Source organism: Muscardinus avellanarius (assembly GCF_963383645.1).
Source record: "Muscardinus avellanarius genome assembly, chromosome: 3".
Taxonomy (NCBI): Eukaryota; Metazoa; Chordata; class Mammalia; order Rodentia; family Gliridae; genus Muscardinus; species Muscardinus avellanarius.
This window is the reverse complement of record NC_137788.1, coordinates 110,867,517-110,890,460: the sequence shown is the minus strand read 5'-3', so window position 1 is coordinate 110,890,460 and position 22,944 is coordinate 110,867,517. Positions and strand designations below refer to the sequence as shown.

General features: G+C 56.5%; 2 protein-coding genes across 2 annotated transcripts; one reads left to right on the top strand and one right to left on the bottom strand.

Moving 5' to 3' along the window:
- Window positions 1-5,216: 5,216 nt before the first annotated feature.
- On the top strand, window positions 5,217-9,774 carry KCNJ9 (potassium inwardly rectifying channel subfamily J member 9; the record flags this gene model as incomplete). The annotated part of the gene is made up of 2 exons (XM_080690808.1): window positions 5,217-6,066; window positions 9,443-9,774. The coding sequence occupies 2 exons, from the start codon at window positions 5,217-5,219 to the stop codon at window positions 9,772-9,774; spliced, it is 1,182 nt and encodes a 393-aa protein (XP_080546934.1).
- A 3,686-nt stretch (window positions 9,775-13,460) lies between these two features.
- IGSF8 (immunoglobulin superfamily member 8) lies at window positions 13,461-22,292 on the bottom strand (the record flags this gene model as incomplete). Its single annotated transcript, XM_080691835.1, has 6 exons — window positions 13,461-13,576; window positions 13,713-14,126; window positions 14,504-14,911; window positions 15,142-15,603; window positions 16,931-17,308; window positions 22,241-22,292. The coding sequence occupies 6 exons, from the start codon at window positions 22,290-22,292 to the stop codon at window positions 13,461-13,463; spliced, it is 1,830 nt and encodes a 609-aa protein (XP_080547961.1).
- Window positions 22,293-22,944: the final 652 nt, after the last annotated feature.

The following is a 22,944-nucleotide window of genomic DNA, read 5'->3' as shown; positions in this document are numbered from 1 at the left end:
TAGTGTCCAAATGCCCTGATCTGAAACATTTCTTTCAAGACGGATGTGGTAGCTCACACTTATTATCCCAGCATTTCGGAGGCTGAGATAGGAGGATCACGGTTTGAGGACAGCCTCAGCTACTCAGTGAGGGAGGTCCTTTGCAACCAAATGAGACCCTGTCTCAAAATGAAGAATATATAGGCTGGGCGTGGTGGCGCACGCTTGTAATCCCCGCGCTTGGGAGGCAGAGACAGGAGGATCGCGCAGGTTCGAAGCCAGCCGTGCGCGCTGGCTTAGGAGACCCTGTTTCCAAATAAAAATGTAAAAATAGGTCTGGAAGTGTAGCCCGGAGGAAGAAGGGCTTCCAGGAACCCCAGTACCACCCCCCAAAAAAGAAGAAGAAGAAGAAGAAGAAGAAGAAGAAGAAGAAGAAGAAGAAGAAGAAGAAGAAGATAAAATAGGGCTGAGGGTGTAGCTTGGAGGTAGAATGCCCCTGGGTTCCATCCCTAGTATCCCCCCAAAAATAAATAAATTAAATTAAACATTTCTTTCTGTTGGACAGTCTGATTGCTTCTCAACTTTTGTCTGTTAATAAAACACTTCCAAGTCCTTCTATTTATATTTCCCAGTTTGACCCGAGCACCATGTGAATCGGACAGAAAAGCGTGACCTGCACACGCCCACCCTGTAGAACAGAGGAAGCAGGTGGAGCTTGAAGAATAGGTGACCAGGCCGGGCGTGGTGGCGCACGCTTGTGATCCCCGCGCTTGGGAGGCGGAGACAGGAGGATCGCGCTGCTTGGAAGCCAGCCGCTCTGGCTTAAGAGACCTTGTTTCAAAAATATAAAATAGGTCTGGAAGTGTAGCCCGGAGGTAGAATGGCTTCCAGGAACCCCAGTACCACCAAAAAAAAAAAAAAAAAAAAAAAAAAAAAGAAAAAAGAATAGGTGACCAAGATTCACTGGAGCTCCCGCACTGCCTTCCATCCCTTCCCTCTAGCTGCTTCCTTCTGGACCAGAGACCTTTCCCCAAACAGAGCCCGTGATGATGGAACGCCTGCTCCCAGAGGCTCCTTTTGGGGGTGATGAGCCATAGCCCCCAGATGACCCTCTAAAACCCCAGGACACCAAACATTCCCAGACACCTTGGGCCTGTGTTTTCCCAGAGTGAGCCACTTCCCAGGAGAGGCCCAGCATGCCCGCCTCTCTTTTCTCTCCCTGTGTCGCCTCCCTCTCTCCACGAAGGGGAGAGGAGGCGAGCTTCAAGCCGTCCAGGAGGAGGGACTTTGACTAAAAATAGCTGCAGCGTGTGGCTCAGCCCTTAGTGGTACCCAGGACCGGGGGAGGGAGGGGGATGCTCCGGAGCTGTCGCCAGACTGGTTGCCGTGGAAACCAGATAGGAGCAGGGGAGCCTGGGAAGTGGGGATGACACAGAGTCCTAGGCAGTGCTGCCGCTCCATTTAGGAGAAGCAGCAGGGTCTGCGGCCCGCTCTCCACGGGGCCCTGGGGGGCGGTGTCAGGGGCATGGACGCCACCCCCCAAGGGTCTCCGCTGCCCGCTACTGGCCTCTGCAGGAGCTGTGAGTTGAGTGGTGGGGACTTGGGGCTGGGGCTTCTATTTCCAAGGAAGTGGGGCTTGGGAGGGGCTGGTTCCTGAGGGTGTTTTTGTATTTGCTGTTGTTTTTAAGCAGATCTTCTTAAAAAAAAAAAAAAAAAAAAGCCCCCTTGCTGCCCCAGACTCTCCAGGGGAGTGTTTGGATGCTGGGATCCTCTGGATTGGGGTCATAACATGCCAAAGAAGTGAGGAGAAGCAGGCTTGGAGGGACCAGAATGATTTGGAGGAGAGACACAAGAGTCCTTCGAGTCCAGAGGGAATAGCCGCTGTCTTCCCCTTCCCCCTGAGGCCCCCAGCCTCGGAAACAGGACGCAATCAGACCAAGTCTCACCTGGAACCCTAGGGCAAAGGAAAGCCAAAGAGTTCCGAGGTGATCGGGACACTGGAATCCCTTCCCGTCCCTAGGTCCCTAGGAGAGAGTTGGCGGTCAGATTATCTAAGACCTCGAGAGATGTGTGAAGAAGTCCACCCGGGGGGGTGGGGGGCTGAAGCCAGGGCGGCTCAAACCCAGGTACCGTGCTGCCTGGACCTGGGGTCTCCGAGCCAGGTCTGAGATGCAGAGAGAGGGAGGGGGGAGCTTGCTGAGGTGTGAGGGGAGACACTGATAACATGATTCTCCATGACCCTGTGTCCCTGACTCCATGGCAAATAAATGTAGGGGCACCCCTAATTCCTAAAACATCTCTTTTTAGTTTCTCCCTAAGCTCTCAGACATCTTTTTTTTTTCCCTTCGACCCTTTACCTAGCTACCTACCTACACACACACACACACACACACACACACACACACACACACTTTCTGGAGGTCTTGCTGCAGGGCACTTAGGCCCAGAATTTGAAGCCTGGAATTCTGGTTTTGGAGTTTCAAATCCAGGTGGTTTCTCCCCAGGACCTGGTCAAACATCCAGGCCATCTGTGATCCGGGTCCCACTCCTGCTCCCCGCCCCCACGGCCAGCCCAGGTGGCCTGGGAGTCCAGGGAGAGGACAATTCCCAGGAAAGAGAAGGATGACAAATCTACGCTCCTTACTAGAGACCTTCTCTCGTGTGGTCCCTAGTTCTTAGGGGTCCCTGGGTCCCTAGGGAAGAACTCTAGACCTTTGTTTTTTAAGGGTAAATTGCAGCTCAGAGAGTTCCTTGGGAGGGAGAGTTTGAAACGAAATCAAGTGGGCTTTGCTTAGAACGTGGCTTTGCTTGGAGTGCGGGGCTTGGGGCATATGGCGGTGGGGTGGGGGCGGTGTTAGGATGATGAATGGGAAGTAGGAGGCTGGGGAAAAATGAGTGGGGGTGGGAAAAATAAGGTGCTAACTGCTTTGCTTCATGAAGAATAGGGTGCTGGAGCTGGGCGTGGTGGCGCAGGCTTGTAACCCTAGGATTTGGGAGGCTGAGACAGGAGGATCGCGGTTCATAGACAGCCTTAGCTACTTAGCCAGGCTCTTTGCAACTCACTGAGACCCTGTTTCAAAATAAAGAATAAAAAAAAAAAAAACCAGGGCTGGGGGTGTAGCTCGGAGGTAGAATGCCCCTGGGTTCCATCTCCAGTATCAAAAAAAGAATCGGGTTCTTGAGGTATGTAGAATATCTTTTTGGATTTTGTTTTATTGTTTTGTTTTGTTTTCACAGTTCTAGGGCTTGAACCCAGGTGTGCTCTGCCTCTAAGCCACACCCCTAGCCCTTTTTTAATTTTCAGAACAGGGTCTCTTAAAGTTGCCCAGGTTGGCCTCAAATTCATGACCCTCCAGTCTTGGCCTCCAGAGTCACTGAGGTACAGGTGTGTGCCACTGCCCCCAGCTGCAGATGCTAACTGCATGAGCCCCAAGCTCCTTTACCCTGGCTGTGGGAGTCACCCTCCTGCCCTCTGACCCCCCAGCCCTGCCCATTTTGGGGGCTGTCTCCTTGGGAGAAAGAAAAAACCCAGAAGAAACAGGTGGACACCAGGGATTTCAGAATGTGGGAATATTCAACCTTCAGCTGGAGGGAGGGAGTGTGTGTGTGTGTGTGTGTGTGTGTGTGTGTGTGTGTTTGTGTGTGTATGTGTGTGTTTTACTGGGGATGGAACCCAGGGGCCTTCTACCTCTGGGCTATACTCCCAGACCTATTTTCTATTTTGTTTGGAAACAGGATCTCACTAAGTTGCTGAGAGCCTCACTCAGTAGCTGAGGCTGGCTTTGAACCTCTGCGATCCTCCTGTCTCAGCCTCCCAAGTGTGGGGATTACAAGTGTGCGCCACCATGTGGGGCTGGAGGGTGTGAACTTTTTTTACCTACTTGCTATGGCCTGCATTTCTTTCTCCTTGGTAAGTTTGTTGTGGGGAAGAGATGGAAGAGAGGGTGGAGAGGTTGAGAGCCCAGGAGCAGGAAAGACTTTCTGTGCTTCAATCTTGGGGTGAACTTTAAAACAATCTTCAGAAGCCGGGCGTGGTGGTGCACGCTTGTCATCCCAGCATTTAAGAGGCTGAGACAGGAGGATCGCAGTTTGTGGTCAGCCTCAGCTTCTTAGGGAGGCCCTTTGCAACTCAGTGAGACTCTGTTTCAAAATGAAGAATTAAAAATGGGGCTGGGGGTGTAGCTTGGAGATAGAAAGCCCCTGGGTTCCATCCCCAGACCCAAAACAAAAACAAAAACAAAAACCTTTGGCTGGGATGTAGCTTGGAGGTAGAATACCCCTGGGTTTTATCCCTAGTACCACAAAAAATAAAAATTAAAATTAAATAAAAAAATAACCTTGGGCTGAGGTGTAGCTTGGAGGTAGAATGCCCCTGGGTATTATCCCTAGTACCGCAAAAAGTAAAAATAAAATAAATATAAAATTAAATTAAAATTAAAATTAAAAAATAACCTTGGCCTGGGGTATAGCTCAGAGGTAGAATGCCCCTGGGTTTTATCCCCAGTACTGCAATACATACATACATACATACATACATACATACATACATACATACAAAATTAAATTAAAATTAAAAATAATCTTGGGCTGGGGTGTAGCTCATAGGTAGAATACCCCAGGGTTTTATCCCTAGTACTGCAATAAGTAAATAAATAAATAAATACAAAATTAAATTTAAATTAAAAAATAACCTTGAGCTGGGGTGTAGCTTAGAGGTAGAATGCCCCTGGGTTTTATCCCAAGTACCACAAAAATAAATAATAAATAAATAAATAAATATAAAAAATCACCTTGGGCTGGGGTGTAGCTCAGATGTAGAACACCTCTGGGTTCAATCCCAGGTATAAGAAACAATAAAAAGGGCGTGGCACGGGGTCCAGGTGGCGGAGCGCCTGGGCTCTCAGCCTCACCCCTCCTTGCGCCCAGGCCTTTGGGGCTGGGGATGCGCGGGGCAGGGTCCACTGACGTCCACCCGTGTGAGCCCCCAGGCCTTTGGGGATGCTGTCAGCCCGTGCTCCCCCTGCGCATGGGGAAGCCAGGCAGGGGCGGGCAGGGGGCGGGCTCGCGGGGCGGGGTCCACCTGTGTGAGCCCCCAGGCCTTTGGGGCTGGGGATGCCGTCGGGCCGTGCGCCCCCTGCGGATGGGGAAACTGAGGCAGGCGCGGCAGGGAGCGGGCTCGCGGGCGGGGTCCACTGACGTCCACCTGTGTGAGCCCCGCAGGCCCCTGAGCCGACGGCATGGCGCAGGACAACGCCGCCTTCTCGCCGGGGCCCGAGGGCCCGCCGCGGCGCCGCGGCCGGCAGCGCTACGTGGAGAAGGACGGGCGGTGCAACGTGCAGCAGGGCAACGTGCAGGAGACCTACCGCTACCTGACCGACCTGTTCACCACGCTGGTGGACCTGCAGTGGCGCCTCAGCCTGCTCTTCTTCGTGCTGGCCTACGCGCTCACCTGGCTCTTCTTCGGCGCCATCTGGTGGCTCATCGCCTATGGGCGCGGCGACCTGGAGCACCTGGAGGACACGGCGTGGACCCCGTGCGTCAACAACCTCAATGGCTTCGTGGCCGCCTTCCTCTTCTCCATCGAGACGGAGACCACCATCGGCTACGGCCACCGCGTCATCACCGACCAGTGCCCCGAGGGCATCGCGCTGCTGCTGCTGCAGGCCATCCTGGGCTCCATGGTGAACGCCTTCATGGTGGGCTGCATGTTCGTCAAGATCTCGCAGCCCAACAAGCGCGCCGCCACGCTGGTGTTCTCCTCGCACGCCGTGGTGTCCCTGCGCGACGGCCGCCTCTGCCTCATGTTCCGCGTGGGCGACCTGCGCTCCTCGCACATCGTCGAGGCCTCCATCCGCGCCAAGCTCATCCGCTCGCGCCAGACGCTGGAGGGCGAGTTCATCCCGCTGCACCAGACCGACCTCAGCGTGGGCTTCGACACGGGCGACGACCGGCTCTTCCTGGTGTCCCCGCTGGTCATCAGCCACGAGATCGACGCCGCCAGCCCCTTCTGGGATGCGTCGCGCCGCGCGCTGGAGAGGGACGACTTCGAGATCGTGGTCATCCTCGAGGGCATGGTGGAAGCCACGGGTGCGCAGGGCCCCGAGGCGGGGAGGCGGGCCCAGGGGCCGGGGGTCGGAGGGGCAGGCCGGACCGGGCATCTGGGCCAGTGTGGGAAGAGGTGGGCGCCTGGCCATTCCGCAGAGGGCCCGGGAAAAGCTTGGGGGGGGGGGTTCTCCAAAATGGAACTAGCTTGGGGGGTCAAAGGCGGGGAGGTATGTGTCACTTGCAAAAGAGAAGTAATAATCTCAGTGGTGTGGCAGACGTTTCTAGAGCACTGTATGTATGCCCCTCTGAGTGCGTTTAATCCCAGCAAGAACCGTCTAAGGCCCGGAAAGTTAGCCAGACCTTCAGCAATTTAGGGCAGGCTTGTAATCCCAGCATTCGGGAGGCTGAGACAGGAGGATCGCAGGTTCACGGGCAGCCTCAGCTACTTAGCGAGGCCCTCTGCAACTCAGTGAGACCCTGTTTCCAAATAAAGAACAAAAAAAATAGGGCTGGGTTGTAGCTCAGAGGTAGAATGGCCCTGGGTTCAATCTCCAGTACAGCAAAAATATAAATAAATAAATAAAATAAATACAAAGGATCTAGCTCAGAGTCAGAATGCCGCCAGGCTCAATCGCCAATTCCAAAGAAGAATAAGAACTCTATGAAGGTAATTTATTGCTGTGCTCAATTTTGAGAGGGCGGGGGAGGCCTGAGGAGAGGTTGACTAAATTGTCCCCTGTCGTAAGTGGATACACCGCTTGTCTCAACTGGACCCAGAAGTTGCAGCTCCTGTGTTCCCTGATCTGAAATTGGAATGAAAGTTTAAGCACAGAGTTTTTTCGTGTTAAAGAAAGGCTTGGGCCTCTGGGATTTGATGGTATAAGTTCTCCGTGGATTTGGCTACTCCTGGGAGAGGCCTTTATGGAGAGGTTGACGCTGGGTCTCACTGGGGTCTCAGTTACCCCAAGCATCACGACACAGCTGGGGAGGGAAACAGGTGTTCCCATTCCCAGCCCCTCCCCGACTGAGCCTGTACTGCCAGTTTCCCACACGGGGAAAGGTTTGGGAGCAGAGAGAAGACCAAACACCTCATTTTGTGATGTGAGGTGCCTCGGGGCCTAAGATCTAGGCTGGATGGGGGTGCAGAAGGAGCCGGGCGTGGTGGGCGCGCTTCTAATCCCAGCATTTGGGAGGCAGAGGCAGGAAGATCATGGTTCTCAGACAGCCTCAGCTACTACTTAGTGAGGCCCTTTGCAACTCAGTGAGACCCTGTTTCAAAATAAAGAATAAAAAATAAGGCTGGGGGGTAGCTCAGAGGTAGAATGCCTCTGGGTTCCATCCCCCAATACTGCAAAAATTTAAAAAAAAAATTTTTTTTAAAGACGCCGTGAAGTACCAAAGTCCCACTAGGGGGCGCTGGGGCCAGAACCTTCCCATCCCAGGTCCCTTCACTCTGACCCCTGCTTCAACCAGGCCCCATCCATGCCGCCTCCCCGTTTCTCCTTCACGTGTTCTGGGCCCTGTCACCCTGTCTTCTTCCTGTGTCCCCAGCTGTCTAGTTTGCCAGTGTCTCGGGCAGGACCCTCGCCTTCGAGGGCAGTTCCTTCCTACCTCTTTTCCCTTGGACCCCAGCCTCGCCTCTTCCTCTGGGCCCTGGGCCTCTTCTGGATTCTTCCTATTCTAGCCATCACCAAAGCATGCCACATTAGCTGGGCCCCCGGGTCAGCTAAAGCTGGTTTCCTCTCCCCTTTTCTGAGATGGGTAGAGGCCTGTCCTGGGGTAGAAGGACACAGGCCAGGGGGAGCTGGGGTGGCAAGCCGAGGGTGGTGGCTTGTCTGGTTTTTCTAGAGCGATGAAGCTGGGAAGGATGGTCATATTTTGGGATTTGAAATGCTTCTGAAAAGTGAGAATAATGAGCCTAAACCTAACAAGATGGCATTTAAAAGGAATAAATATAAAATTCTACATTTAGGCTTTAAAAAAAAAATCCCACTTATGTAAGCACAGCATGGAGCTCTGGTGAAAAGGATGGGGCTGTGGGGGTGTCTGAGCTGGCCTGGCTTGGTGTCGCAGCAGCGAGAGCCTGCAGCCTCCAAGAGCACTTATGTAATGCCATTGCCGGCCCTGGTAGTTAAAGCAGGCGCTGGCCAGAGGCACAACTGGAGAATTTCTCGGAGTCTGAGGGGGCCTCAGGGACCCCCCTTGGCCTTCCTGGATTGCAATCGAGAAAGAAACATTCCTGCAAGACCCGTCCAGTGAGGAATGGTCAGGGGTAGTCACTCTGAAAAAGGGAAGATATAAGGGACCCCGAGATTCCCGTCTTCCCAGGATCAAAGGGGTGTCAAGCACAGAGAAAGAGAAGGCAAGGGGTAGAGACCCCAGGAGACAAGCCGGGCATATGCAATCCCAGTAACTCGAGAGGCCGAGACGGGAGGATCACGGGTTCGAGGTCAGCCTCGGCGACACTGCAAGACTCTCGGCAACCCAGTGAACCCCTGCTTCAGGTGGGGCACGCTTGTCACCCCAGCATTTGGGAGGCTCAGACAGGAGAATGGAGGTTCGCGGCCAGCCTCAGCTACTCACTGAGGCCCTCTGCAACTCAGTGAGACCCTGTTTCAAAATAAAGAATAAAAAATAGGGCTGGGGGTATAGCTCGGAGATAGAATGTCCCTGGGTTCAACCCCAGTACACACACAGACACACACACACACACACACACACACACACACACACACACAGAAAAGAAAAAGAAGAAAAAGCCTAGAGACATATTTTAGCTTGTATAAAAAAGAACCACCCAAGTCGGGCCTGTTGGCACACACTTGTCATCCCAGCATTCGGGAGGCTGAGACAGGAAGATAGCAGTTCGAGGACAGCCCCAGCTACTTAGTGAGGCTCTTTGCAACTCAGTGAGACCCTGTTTCCAAATAAAGAATAAGGCTGGGGGTGGAGCTTGGAGGTACAATGCCCCTGGGTTCAACCCCAGTACCACAAAAAATAAAAAGAAGAGAGAAAGAAAGAGAAGAGAGAGAGAGAGAGAGAGAGAGAGAGAGAGAGAGAGAGAGAGAGAACCACCCAACAATTAGAACCATACACCATGAGTGGTTCCTTCTGAGGCAGTGAGCCCTGGGTCCTAGGAGGTAATCAAGTATAAGCAGATGTCCTTCCTGGGGAAGGTTCCAACATGGAGCCTGCGTGAAGTGGGCATGGGCTAGAAGGTCTGCAAGGCTAGTTTCAAGGTCGGGCTCTGGTGTTGCCAAAGGAGAGATGGGAGGCGTGGGCTGGCAAAGAGGGAACTGGGCAAAACCAGGAGTTGAGATGGGGAAGAAAAGGGGGCTGGACAAAGGGGAGCGGGGCCCGTGGTGAGGGGCGGAGGGGTGCAGAGGCGGGAGAGGCCCTGACCCTGCCCTCTCCCCAGGGATGACCTGCCAAGCTCGGAGCTCCTACCTGGTGGACGAGGTGCTGTGGGGCCACCGTTTCACGTCGGTGCTGACCCTGGAGGACGGCTTCTACGAGGTGGACTACGCCAGCTTCCACGAGACCTTCGAGGTGCCCACCCCCTCGTGCAGCGCCCGCGAGCTGGCAGAGGCCGCCGCCCGCCTCGACGCCCATCTCTACTGGTCCATCCCCAGCCGGCTGGATGAGAAGGTGGAGGAGGAGGGCCCGGGGGAGGGGGCGGGCGGGGATGCCGGTGCGGACAAGGAGCAGAACGGCCGCCTGCCGCCCCCCGAAAGCGAGTCCAAGGTGTGATCAGTTTTCTCTGAACCCCTGCGGCAGACCGGGGGCCAGACGCAGCTGTGTGGGGAGCTGGATGTTTGGAGGTGGAAGAGAAGGAGACAGGCAAGATCCCGGGGAGCAGAGAATGTGCTAGAGAACCCGAGCCTAGGGTCCGATGGGGAAGGGAGGGGTCCTGGCTTCAGGAGAAGGGGAGATGAGGACGGTGAACATATTGGTCTGTGTCTGACCTTCACATCTGTTCATGGGCGGGTGGATGGACGGACGGATGGATGCAAGGATGGCCTTACCAGGGTTGGTGGAGGCAGTTGACGGATGGGTCCATGGACCCAACCATGCACCTTTGTGCAAATTCTAAAAAGGCACCCTTTTCATCCAGATAGAGGCAGCCCCAAACCCGGGTACATGGCTTGGGGAACGGTGTGTGAGGGGCCACCTCCTCCCCTGCCTCTGTGCAACGGGCACCCCTACTTTAACTGAATACGGCAGCCCAAGGTGACCCAGAGGAGCGGGATCGACCATCCTCCCGCAGGAGAAGGGGCTGCCGGGTAGCTCAGAGAGGCAACAGTGACCTCACTCCTCAGGGTGCGGGTCAGGAGGCGACAGAAGATGCTGACGCTGGGGTAGAGAGCCCTGGGCTGGGTATTTGGTGGCAGTGGAGTGAGCACTACAGGTCCCTCTGCAGAGGCAGGAAGGGAAAGAGGGCTTCTGAAACAGAAGGGCCAGGAAAAAGATCCAGAAAGTGCATTCATGGAGAGAGAAGGGTGGACCTTGGGAAGGCAGAGGCAGGGAGATTGCTCAAATCACTGATTGGGTGCTGGATGGGGTGGACATTCAAAGGCCTGGTTCCTCTCTCTCTCTCTCTGTACTGGGGATGGAATCCAGGGGCATTCTACCTCCGAGCTACGCCCCCAGCCCTATTTTTTATTCTTTATTTGGAAACAGGGTCTCACTGAATTTGAAGGACCTTACTAAGTAGCTGAGGCTGGCCGCGAACCTGCAATCCTGTTTCAGCCTCCTGAATGCTGGGATCGCAAGCGTGCACCACCACGCCCACCCGGCTACTGTGCAGTCTCTGGGAGCAGGAAGCTAAGGACTGAGTCAGGCAGCGCAGGAGTGTTGGAGGCTGGCAGTGAAGCCTCCCTGAGCGCCACAGGCACCTGGAGGGCTTGTTAAAGCGGATTGCAGAGCCCCACTCCCAGGTTTCTGACTCAGTAGCTCTGGGTTCGAAACACAAGGTCCAGGTCCTGCTGACACTGCTGGACCAGGAATCACGCCTCGATGGCTGGCTTCAGCTGAGGAACAGCTGGGGAGAAGCTGGGCATCCCTGGGGAGCAGAAAAATAAAGGGTGGATTTGGGTGGTTAAAAGGAAGGGGACTGAGCCCAGACTGGAGAGTTTAATTTTGGGCCCATCATTAGTGGCGGGAGCCAGGGTGCTGTTTGGAAAGGGGAGTGGGCAGGAGAAGGAAAGAGAAGCTGCCAGAAGGTGTTTGAAGAGATTTCTGGGGAGGTGATGGTGCGCTGAAACAGGAAGTCCTTTGCCTTATGGGATGGGATATGGGAGATGAGACAGGCTGTCAGCGGGGCACAGGCACCCCAGTGACTCTGCTCGAGCTGGGAAGTCAGGATACCAAAACAGATCGGTATGCCCTGGGAACAGAGGGCGCCTCTGCCAGCTTGGGTCCACTCAGAGAAGGCCCAAGCCCCAGCCCCTTTTGCCTCCCGTGCCAGAGCCCACTGGACCACCCTCAAAGACCTAAATGCTGATGTCGGCTGATGTTAATTCAGGAAAGCAGGTGGACTCTGGACAGGAGCGGGTGGGCTGCTCGGCACCCCACCCCCACACGGCACTCTAGAACCAGACAGAGAAACTGAGGCTAGCGCAGGTCCTTCCCGCCCCTGGAAGTCACTGAGACGCGTCCCGTCCCCACCACTGTCACCGGGAGGGAAGGTCCTGGGGCTGACCGCCACTCACCGGCCAGCGGCCCCGGGCTTCAGCATCCTCATTTGTAAAAACAAAGACATGTGGCCAGCACGAGTGATACTCAATAAATGTCCAGTGGCTGAACCGAAAGAGATGGACTGGTGGCTCTCCAGGTGTGGACATCAGGCAAGGGTGAGGCTGGGCGGGGTGTGTGTGTGTGTGTGTGTGTGTGTGTGTGTGTGTGTGTGTGTGCAAGGGCTCAGTGGACTGGCAGGCACCCGCTTCCCGTGGTCCTCCCTGCCACCCCGCAGCTGCGCTCCCAGGCTCCTATTCTGCTACTGTTAGGCAGAATAATTAAGGTCAGGAGGGAAAAACTGAGGCCCCAGGGCTTGGTGGGAGGAGTCCAGCTCCCAGACTAGCCGGACCAGGAGCCTGAGACAGGTAGAGGGGTGTGGCCCAGACTGGGGAGCTCAGACGGGCCACACCCTGCCCTGTGGGGAAAGGTTAGGAAGGGGACTCAACCTCCTTTTTTTTTCTTGCAGTGCTGGGGATGGAACCCAGGGGCATTCTACCTCCTAGCTACACCCCCAGTCCTATACTTATTTATTTATTTATTTATTTGCAGTACTGGGATGGAACCCAGGGCTTTTCTACCTCCAAACTACACTCCCATCCCTATTTTTACTTATTTTATTTATTTATTTATTTATTTATTTTTGGGTACTGGGGGTGGGACCCAGGTGCATTCTACCTTCGAGCTACACCCCAGCCCTATTTTTACTTATTTTATTTTATTTTGCAGTGCTGGCGATGGAACCCAGGGGCATTCTACCTCTGAGCTACACCCCCAGCCCTATTTTTTATTCTTTATTTTGAAATAGGGTCTCCTGAGTCACAAAGGGCCTAAGTAGCTGAGGCTGTCCTCGAACCGTGATCCTCCCATCTCAGCCTCCTGAACACTGAGTTTACAAGCGTGCGCCACCACGCCCAGCTATTTATTCTTTATTTTCAAACAGGGTCTCACTGAGTTACAAAGGGCCTCTCTGAGTAGTAGCTGAGGCTGTCTGCAAACCCGGGATCCTCCTGTCTCAGCCTCCCGAATACTGGGATGACAAGCGTGCGCCACACGCCCGCTCTCACCCTCCCTTTGTGCACTTCCCAAACAGGACCCTGTTAGCAGGCAGCCCGGCACTGGGGCTCAGGCAGCAGATGGGACTCAGGCACCCTTCCCTGGGTGGGTGGTGAGGCCCACGGGACCAGATGGTGGGGAGGGAGGCTGTGCAGGACAGATGTCACCCCGGCCTCCTCCCTGCGACACACTGCCATTTTACAGCCTTGTGGCAGGGAAGACGCAGCCAGGCCGGGTTTATAAAACGAAGTTTATTCACAGTTTAGAAAATCAAGTCTGAGGTCAGGGCGGCCTTCCTGGGGGGTGGGGGGCAGGTAGGAGAGCAACCACAGGAGGCCGGGAGAGGGACTTGTAGGGAGGCTGAGGGAACGCTGCATGGGGGGGGGACGTCAAATAAATTAACGGAGGGAGGCAGGAGGCATCCAGGTAACCAGAGGAGGGCCTGGAGTTGGCAGGCCCAGCGACACCTGCAGAACACAGAGTGGTCTTAGGACGGAGCCCCAGTGGCCCTCCACCCCAGCCCACGGGGTCCTGCAAAGCTGGGTCACGCCCCCTCCAGGTTGGGCCCAGGCAGGAGGGCTCTCAGCATGATACAAGAGCCAAAGGAAAGCAGCCGAGGGGTTCTTCTCCCTCACCTGGGGGCGGGATCACCGTTTCCGAAGCCTCTTCATGAAGCAGCAGGTGATGGTGCCCAGAACGGTGGCGCCGGTGACCAGGGCCACGGCTGTGCCCACCAGCAGGGGCACGAGCAGAGTGTCCATAGCTGGGGAGAGACGCTTCATCAGAGGTGCTGCGGCCCCACCCCCTGTCACGGCTCCCCACCAGGCCCTGGCACCCAGCCCCCCACACACAGGTGGGGACTCCCAGGAAGAGGGGCGGGAAGAAGGCGCATCACTCACCGTGGGTGTAGGGGTAGACCGTGACAGGCCCCGAGCGAGCACTGCCCGCCTGGTACCAACTGTAGTCGGCATGCTGCACCCAGGCGCTGGGGGCGCAGTGGTAGACACCTTCGTCCTCGGGCCCTAAGCCGTGCAGTCTCAGCCGATGGCTTCGGGGCCCTACCAGCTCCACGCTGACCGGGCCTCCTCCGGGGCGCTCCCCCAGCTCCGCCACACCGTCCTGGCCCACCCCGCCCACCAGCTGGGCAGGGGCGGAGCTCAGCTCCCGGTCCCCCAGCCGCTCGACCCACCAGCTGGCTGCCAGCCGCAGCCCCGGGGGGCCTCCGCGCACGGAGATGTTGCACAGGAGCGAGGCGGTCTCCCCGCGGTACACGGCACCCCCTGCCAGCCAGGCGACGGCCTCCAGCACCACACCTGTAAAACAGAGCAGGACGTGGTAGTGCAGCTTATAATCCCAGCACTGGGGAGGCTGAGATAGGAGGATCGTGGTTCACAGACAGCCTCGGCTACTTAGTAGGATTGTGGTTCACGGACAGCCTCAGCTACTTAGTGAGGGCCTTTGCAACTCAGTGAGACCTGGCTTCAAAATAAAGAATGAAAAATAGGGCTAGGGGTATAGCTCAGAGGTAGAATGTCCCTGGGTTCCATCCCCAGTACTGCAAAAAAGAAAAAAAGAGTTCATGGGGTCATGGGGGACAGAGGCTGAAGGCTCAGGGGTCGTGGGTCCAGGCTCAAGGCTGCCTAAGCAAGACTGCAGCAAACTCAGGTGACCCAGGCCCCAGCATCCTCACCTTCCTCCCGCACGTGCACAGGCAGAGGCCGGGAGCGAGCGCTGGCTGCTTCCCGAAGCCGGTTCCCAGCCCCCCGGACGTAGGCTTTGGCTAGGCAGCGGTAGGTGCCCGCGTCGCCGGGCCTGGCAGCCTCCAGCCGCAGGCGGTAGGTTCGAGAAGCCACCTTCTCCATGGCGATGTGCCGGTCCTCGTAGCCAGGGCCCAGGCTGCCCACGCCTTCTGTGTCCAGCTGGGCGACCAGGCGGCCGGGCCCAGGGGCCCCTGCAGGCGCCATCTCCCAGCCCACGGAGTAGGCGGCGTGGCGGCCCGGCGGGGGCAACGCCCCGGATACATTGCAAAGAAGTTCCAAGTGCTCCCCGGGGCCGATCCGCCGTTCCCCGGGCCCCACGGTCACGGCCAGCTGGCTGGCTAAAACACGAGGGGGAGGCGTGTTGGGAACAGGTCACAGGCACCCCACTCCACACCTGGATGTTCTCCCTCACTTGGGGCTCTCCTGTCTGCCCATCAGTGGGGTACCCCTGATGCACAGCCAGTTTCTGAGCAGAGAAACCCGTCACGGGGAGAGCGCCAACGGGGCTGCTCACTCCGGGAAGGTGGGCTGTCCCGTGCCCCTGCTGCCCGTGGAGACGCGCACTCACACAGCATCTGCACGTCCACGTGGGCCAGGACGGCCCTCTTCTCTGCAATCTGCGCCCAGCTGCCATCAGGATCCTGAATCCACTCGGCAGCCGTGCAGTGGTAGGTGCCTGCGTCTCCGGCCTGGGCGCCCCCGATCACCATGCGGTAGCGGTCAGCGCCTTCCTTGCCCAGCCGCAGCTCCCCAGCCACCAGGCGCTCGGCATAGGGGGCTCCAGCCTCCACCGCCAGGTTGGAGCGGAGCCCCACCACCTCCTGCAGAGTGGCTCGCCCCACTGGGGCCTCGGGCACGGCCCGCCCGAAAGACACGGCCAGGTGCGTGTGCTCCTGGGTGCTGGTGCGAGCCAGGCAGCCCAGGGCCAGCTCCTGCCCCTCGGGCACCGTCAGGCGAGGCGGCGAGGCGGGGGCCTGGCGGCCTCGGGGCCCCGGTGGGGCTGCGGACACCTGCAGCACATCTGGAAGGACTGGAGAGAGAACAGCTGGGTTGAAGGAAGGTGGGCCTCCCTGTATAACCCTTCCTGCATACAGCCTACTTCCCCGAACAGGCCATGAGCTCCCAATGGCCAAATGTCGTCTTATTTCTTCTGAAAGCCAGCGGTGCCAAGCAGTGCTGTGCACACTGAGGTACTCAATAAATACTTGTCAGATTTCATACAGCCAGCCCACACGCAGCCCCCCCCCCTCTCTTTGCAGTACTAGGGATGGAACCCAGGGGCATTCTACCTCCAAGCTACACCCCCAGCCCTATTTTTTATTTTCTATTTTGAAACAGGGTCTCACCAAATTGCAAAGGGCCTCACTAAGTAGACGCTGAGGCTGTCTGCAAACCGCAGTCCTCCTGTCTCAGCCTCCTGAATGCTGGGATTACAAGCTTACACCACCATGCCCGGCTAACGCCTCTCCCTTTCTGATGGAGAATTAGCCCTGTTTGAAGTACTACAAGAAGTAGCTGTCTTTCTCCTCGGGTCCCAACCTGGAATAGTCTAGTCAACACACTGGACTTTCCCACTCTATCCATTCTACCCAGGGATGAAGAAGAAACTAAATTAACAAAGGGGGCTGGGCGTGGTGGCACAAGTTTGTAATCCCAGCATTCAGGAGACCAAGACAGGTTTGTGGTTCATGGACAGCCTCTGCTACTACTTAGTGAGGCCCTTTGCAACTCAGTGAGACCCTGTTTCAAAATAAAGAATAAAGCCAGGAGTGGTGGCGCATGCTTGTAATTCCTGTGCTTGGGAGGCTGAGACAGGAGGATCGCACAGGTTCGAAGCCAGCCTCAACTACTGAGTGAGGTTCTCGGCAACTCAGTGAGACCCTGTTTCCAAATAAAGTATAAAATAGGGCTGGGAGTGTAGCTCAGAGGTAGAGAGCCCCTGGGTTCCACGCCCCAATACCACCAAAAAATAAAATAAAATAAAGAATAAAAAATAGGGCAGAGGGTGTAGTGTAGCTCAGGGGTATAATGCCCCTGGGTTCCATTCCCAGTACCGGAAAATAATAATAATAATAATAATAGGGTTGAGGGTGTAGCTCGGAGATGGAATGTCTCTGGGTCCCATTCCCTGTACCGCAAAAAATAAATAACTAAAAAAAATAAAATAACAAAGAATACTTCCTCTTCTCCTGGAGTTGGCATGATATGATTTTTAAGAAAAACAACAGTCTCCCACACTGGTTAGGAGGTTAGGCAACTTTACGGCAAGACTCTGGGCCTGAAGTTCTTCAAAGCAAAACCCAAGGGGTGAGCTGGGCAGGCCCCCGCCGCCCCGCCCCTGCCGGCCCAGACAGTACCTCTCAGCTCCACCTTGCTACTGTAGCTCCCCAGGTACTGCTCGTCGGTGGAGGGCGTGTAGCACTCGTACACGCCCGCGTCCTGCGCCTGCAGGCGGCTGAGCTTGAGGACTGCTGCGTCCCCTCGCACGCGCTGCACCTGCACCTCTCCGGCTGCCACGCGGGGCCCAAATACGGCGTAGGAGAACCGGGCGTCCCTGGTGCTGACGATGCCCAGAGGCGTCTCGGGCGCCTCCGGTCTGTACAGAAACCACTCGAAGTCCTGCTGGGCGGGGCCTTCGTAGCCACTCACATTGCAGGGGATGGAGACAGCGGTGCCAGCCACGCGGTACAGGGGCCCCTGGGGGACCAGCACCTCCCGGGCACAGTCCACCACTCCTGTAGGGAAAGGCAGAAGGAGCTGGGGCTGTGTATTCCCCATGCCCAATACCCCAGCACCAACATTTGGGGTGGGGGTGCTGGGGATTGAACTCAGAGTCATTCTGTCTCTGAGCTACACAGCAGCTTTTTTTTTTTTTTTTTTTTTTTTTTTGCAGTACTGGGGATGGAACCCAGGGGCATTCTATCTCTGAGCTACATCCCAGTCCGATTTTTTACTCTTTCTTTTGAAACAGGGTCTCACTGAGTTGCAAAGCGCCTCACTAAGTAGCTTAGGCTGTCCGTGAACGACGATCCTCCTGTCTAAGCCTCCAGAATGCTGGGATGACAAGCGTGCGCCACCACGCCCGGCCCGCTATCCCTTTTTATTTATTTACTTTTACTTTGAAACAGCCCCCCTCCCACTAGATTGCTGAGGCTGGCTTTGAACTTGCAATGCTGTATGTCAGCCTCCCAAGTACTAAGATTAAAGGTGTATGCCACCATGCCTGGCTTACGGGCACCATTCTTGAACCCTGGTTCAAGAAGGAAGACAGACCTAACGCGAGGCAGGTACACAGCAGAGCTCTGGTCTACAAACAGGGAAGGGTGCTGGAACCAGAGGCCCGGATAGAGCATCTGTCGGGTGTGGGGGTGCACACTTGTAACCCCAGCATCTGGGAGGCTGAGACAGGAGGATCCGGGTTCAAGGACAGCCTTAGCTACTACTTAGGTCCTTTCCAACTCAGTGAGACCCTGTTTGAAAATAAAGAATAAAAAATAGAGCTGAGGTGGAGCTTGGAGATAGAATGCCCTGGGTTCCATCCCCAGTACCGAAAAAAAAAAAAAAAAAAAAAAAAAAACAGTCAAGGCAGAGCATCCGACCCCGACCCTGTCTGCCCTCGCTCGCTCCTGCCCACAGCCTCTTCTCCCAGCCTACCAGCCTCTGGCTAAGCACTTGCCAGGCCGCCTTTGCTGGAGGGGGTGCGGAAGGTCAGCTGCTCAGCTGTGTCACCTGCGCAGACAATGGAGCCAGGGGCCCCTCTCACCACACAAAGCACCAAGGCCCAGCTGTGTCCTGAGCTCACAGCCTCTCCCACCCCGAGGGCTGCCAGGCAGAAGACAGCTCCCCCAGTGCCTGCCAACCTCCTGGCCCGCCAGCCCAGGCCCCCCCAACTCCCCAAACAAAAGCTTTTTTTGCATATGACGTCTGTCTTTTACATATGGCCTGCTTTCTTCTTTCTTTTTTATTTTTCTGTGGAACCAGGGATGGAACCCAGGGACATTCTACCCCCGAGCTACACCCCCGCCCGGTCTATTTTTTATTCTTTCTTTCTTTATTTATTTATCTATATTGCTTTACTGGGGTGGAACCCAGGGGCACTGTACCTCCAAGCTATACCCCCAGCCCTATTTTTTAGTCCTTTGTATGTTTGAAACAGGGTGTCACAGAGTTGGGAAGGGCCTCACTAAGTAGCTGAGGCTGTCCGCAAACCACGATCCTCTGGTCTCAGCCTCCCGAATGCTGGGATGACAAGCGTGTGCCACCACGCCCGTATTCTTTCTTTCTTCTTTTTGTACAGGGGATTGAATTCAGGGGTACTCTACCTCTGAACTATATACATACCCTCAGCCTTTTTGAGTGTGTGCGGGTCTGGAGATGGAACCCGGGACATTCTATCTCCAAGCTATACCCCCTGCCCTATTTTTTATTCTTTATTTTGAAACAGGCTCCCACTAAGTTACAGAGGGCCTCACTAAGTAGCTGAGGCTGTCCTCGAACTGCGATCCTCCTGTCTCAGCCTCCCGAATGCTGGGATTACAAATGTGCACCACCACGCCTGTCTTCCCTTAGCCTTTTAAATTTTTTTTTTTTTTTTTTTTTTTTGTGGTATTAGGGATAGAACCCAGGAGCACTCTACCTCCGAGGTACACTCCCAGGCCCTATTTTTTATTCTTTTTATTTTTATTTTTATTTTAGGTGGTACCGGGGTTCCTGGAAATCCTTCTGCCTCCGGGTTACACTCCCAGACCTATTTTTATACTTTTTTATTTGGAAACAGAGTCTCTTAAGCAGTGCAGCTGGCTTCAAACCTGCGCGATCCTCCTGTCTCCGCCTCCCAAGCTCAGGGATTACAAGCGTGCGCCACCACACGCTTTTATTCTTTATTTTGAAACAGGTCTCACTGAGTTGCAGAGGCCTCACTAAGTAGCTGAGGCTGTCCATGAACTGTGATCCTCTGATCTCAGCCTCCCCAATGCTGGGATTACAAACATGCCCACCACGCCTGGCTCCTTTTTTAAGTTTTTATCTTACAACAGGGTCTTGTTAAGGTGCAGAGGGCCTCACTAAATTGCAGAGGCTGGCCTCAAACCTGTGGTCCCCCTGTCTCAGCTTCCCAAGAGCTGGGATTACAGGTCTGTGCCAGCACACTCAGCGTAGGGCTCCCTTTCTGTGCAGAGGTACTAAGCCCCCAAATGCCCCTTCCTGTCTCTCCCTCCTCTTCCATCCACCTCACTCCACCTCTGCCTCAGAAAATGGTCCTGGCAGCCAGAGGGTTCGTGGCTGCCTTCTCTCCTTCCAGGGCTTCCTCTGGATAAGATCTCAGAACCACCACCCCCATGAAAGCTGGCCAGGTTAGTCCTCCCCCGCCCTCGCCCCAGCCTACAGATTAAAAAAAAAAAAAAAGAAAGTAAGGTAGAAACAATACGGTATTTCAGCTAGGCCTGGTGAATCAACCCGTAACCCCAGTCCCTGGGAGGATGAGACAGGAGGATTGCAGGCCCAAGGGCAGGGCAGCAACTTAGTGAAACCCTGTTTCAAAATAAGAAATAAAAAGTGCTGGGAGCCGCACTTGCTGGCGCATGCTTGTCATCCCAGAATTCGGGAGGCTGAGAAAGGAGGATCGCACAGCCTCTGCTACATAGTGAGGCCCTTTGCAACTCAGTGAGACCCTGTTTCAAAAAATAAAGAATAAAAAATAGGACTGGGCGTGTAGCTCGGAGGTAGAATGTCCCTGGGTTCCATCCCCAGTACCACAAAATTAATTAATTAGTTAATTAATTAATTGTGCTGGTAGTGTAGCTCAGAGGTAGAACACCCCCGGGTTGGATCCCCTGTACCAAAAGAGGGAGGAGGAGAAAAACAACCACCATATTTCGGTAAGGCCCTGCCTCCCTGGAGAGGCTCCACGGACTCCTACAGATGGTCAAAACCCAGGAGGTCAATGGAGAAACTGCAGTTACTGCAATTTCCAGCCCCCTCCCCAGGAGTATTCGCAGTTTTGCTGCCTGCCGAGGTGGAGGAAGATCCGGAGGAGTCTGAGGCCCCGCCCTGTGGTCTCCGCTTCTCAGCCTGCGTCACGTCACTGGAACACTCATGGTCTTTGGTCATGGTCAGGAGGGAGGAAGTAGATCCCAGCCCCAGCCCCGTCAACACCAAGCGGCCCTTCTCCCCAGCTGCAGTTTCTACACTGGCGGGGAACTAAGCTTCCAGCTCTGCCGGGGAAGCTGTGAGAGCCCTGTGACTCAGAAGGACCCTGCTCCAGGCGCGTTTCATAATCAGGGAGATGGCGAGACCGTCCCGCTGATCCAGGCTGCCTGGGGCAGACAGCTCAGAAGGCCAGCGCCCACCCTCCCGGCTTCCCTGTTGATGCTAAGGGATCCCACGGGAAAATCATCCCCAGCGCCTTGGGAAGCAGCTTCCGCCCCATCTGTCTCCAGCCAGGCTCCCTGGGCTGCGTTAGGTAGGGGAGATCAGATCAGATCAGGGTTCACGTCCCAGCCCCAGGGCTCACTACAGCGTACTTGATTTTCCTCGGTCTGGGAAACTCAGAGGTTTCCTCTTCCACGGGTCTCTGCGCACCCCCTCCCTCGGTTCCACGATGCCCACAGTGGAAAAGGACGGGTGCCAGGCAACCGGCCCCAAGGCTCCTTCTTCTCCTGGCATCCAACCACCACCAGCCCAGGGCCCCAAGGGGGGAGCTGTCATCCAGGCCCCAGGGGGCCCAGGGTCCTGTGCTGGGGAAGACTGCTTGACACCAATACGCAGCTCCAGAAACAGAGCCGGTGTCTGATCTAGAAACAGCAGCTCTGGAGGACCCCCACCTCCTGAGCTGCACCCCCAGCTCAAGGGCTCCAGGCTCTGGGACATCTCTACAGGTGTTTCACTCTTCTGTGCCTATGCTTCCGCAGACCACCTCCTACAGGGATCCCTCCGGTTAGTAAACAATTCTCCTGTCACCCCCGCCCCATGCATCAGTGTAACGCTGGCCCAGAACATTCCAGCACAAACACCCACCCCGCCAGAGCAGGGTGCTTGGAGATCCCAGGATCCCTCTCCACAGAACCTGGTGTCTCCTGAGGCCGGGAAGCTGAGCCTAACCGGGTGTCACCACCAGGAGGGGGAGAGGAGAAAAGGGGCAAAGAGGACTGACCCAGGGCCCCGGGGGAGACGGGGGCAAGGGAGGGGTCCTCGGATGAAGCGTGTGGGCAGCAATTAGGGGAGACTTGACTTCACCACAGATGGTGGGCAGAACCGGCCCCTGGGCCTCCGGCCAACTCGGGCAATTACGGAGACGGGCAGGCACTGCCCACGCAGGGCAGGCACCCAAGGCCAGGCCTGGGGCTAAGGGCGGCATCGGCAGCGGGTGGGAGCCGCGACCCCTGCACCTGGGCTTGGGCTGAGAAGTGCAGCCTGCCCCGGAGGCCCGAGGCAGCCAGGACCGCGCCTCGGTGGGTCCTCACGACGCCCCAGCTCGGGGACTAGGGCTGGGGGGCCCCGCTTTGCCCATGAACGCGCCGTAGCAGAGGGAAGCTGGGCGCCAGCTCGGGGCGACTGGAAGCACACCTGGTGGGGGGCAGGAGCTGCAAAGGCTGGAGACGGGCCGGGCTAGGCGCGGGGCGGCAGGCACCTGCCCGGCGGCTCCGGGGACGGGCGGGGACCCCGCTTACCCAGCATTAGCAGCAGCAGCAGCGGCGGCGGCACGGGGCCAGGGGTGCCCATCCTGCGCAGCCGGCTGTGGGGAGGTTCCTGGGGGGCCGGGGGTGCGGGGGGCGCATGCCCGGGGAGGGGGGCAGGAAGCGGAGCAGCGAGGCGTAGGTGCGCAGAGCCGATCCGAGAAGAAGCGCCAAATCCCTGCCCTCCCCCTCCTCCCGCCCTCGGCAGTTCTAACGCTTATTCCCGCCCCGCTCCTCCCTGGCCCTGACTCCGCCCACAGGGCCAGGCCCCGCCCCGCCGGACTCCAGTCCTGGTCCCGCCCACAGTATGACCTGGCTCCGCCTACAGGATGGTCTGGCCCCGCCTACAGCCCGCCCCGCCAGAATCTAGCTCTGGTTACGCCCACATCCGCCAGACTCTAGCTCTGGCCCCGCCCACATCCCGAGTATGCCACGCCCATATCCGTCAGGCTCCAGCCCGGGCTCCGCCCACAGCTAAGTCATGCCCCGCCCAGGGCCGCCCGGCTGCAGCTCTGGCTCCGCCCACAGCCGCCAGACTCCAGCCCTAGTACCGCTCACAATCTGGACGTGACGGAGTCCACAGCCCGCCTGAGTCCAGCCTCCGCCCCGCCCTGGGCTCGGCCTGCCCCAGGCACCGGCCCCGGCCGCAGGACCGCAGCCCCGCGGCAGGCTCGCTCCTCGGCGCCGCTAATGCCCAT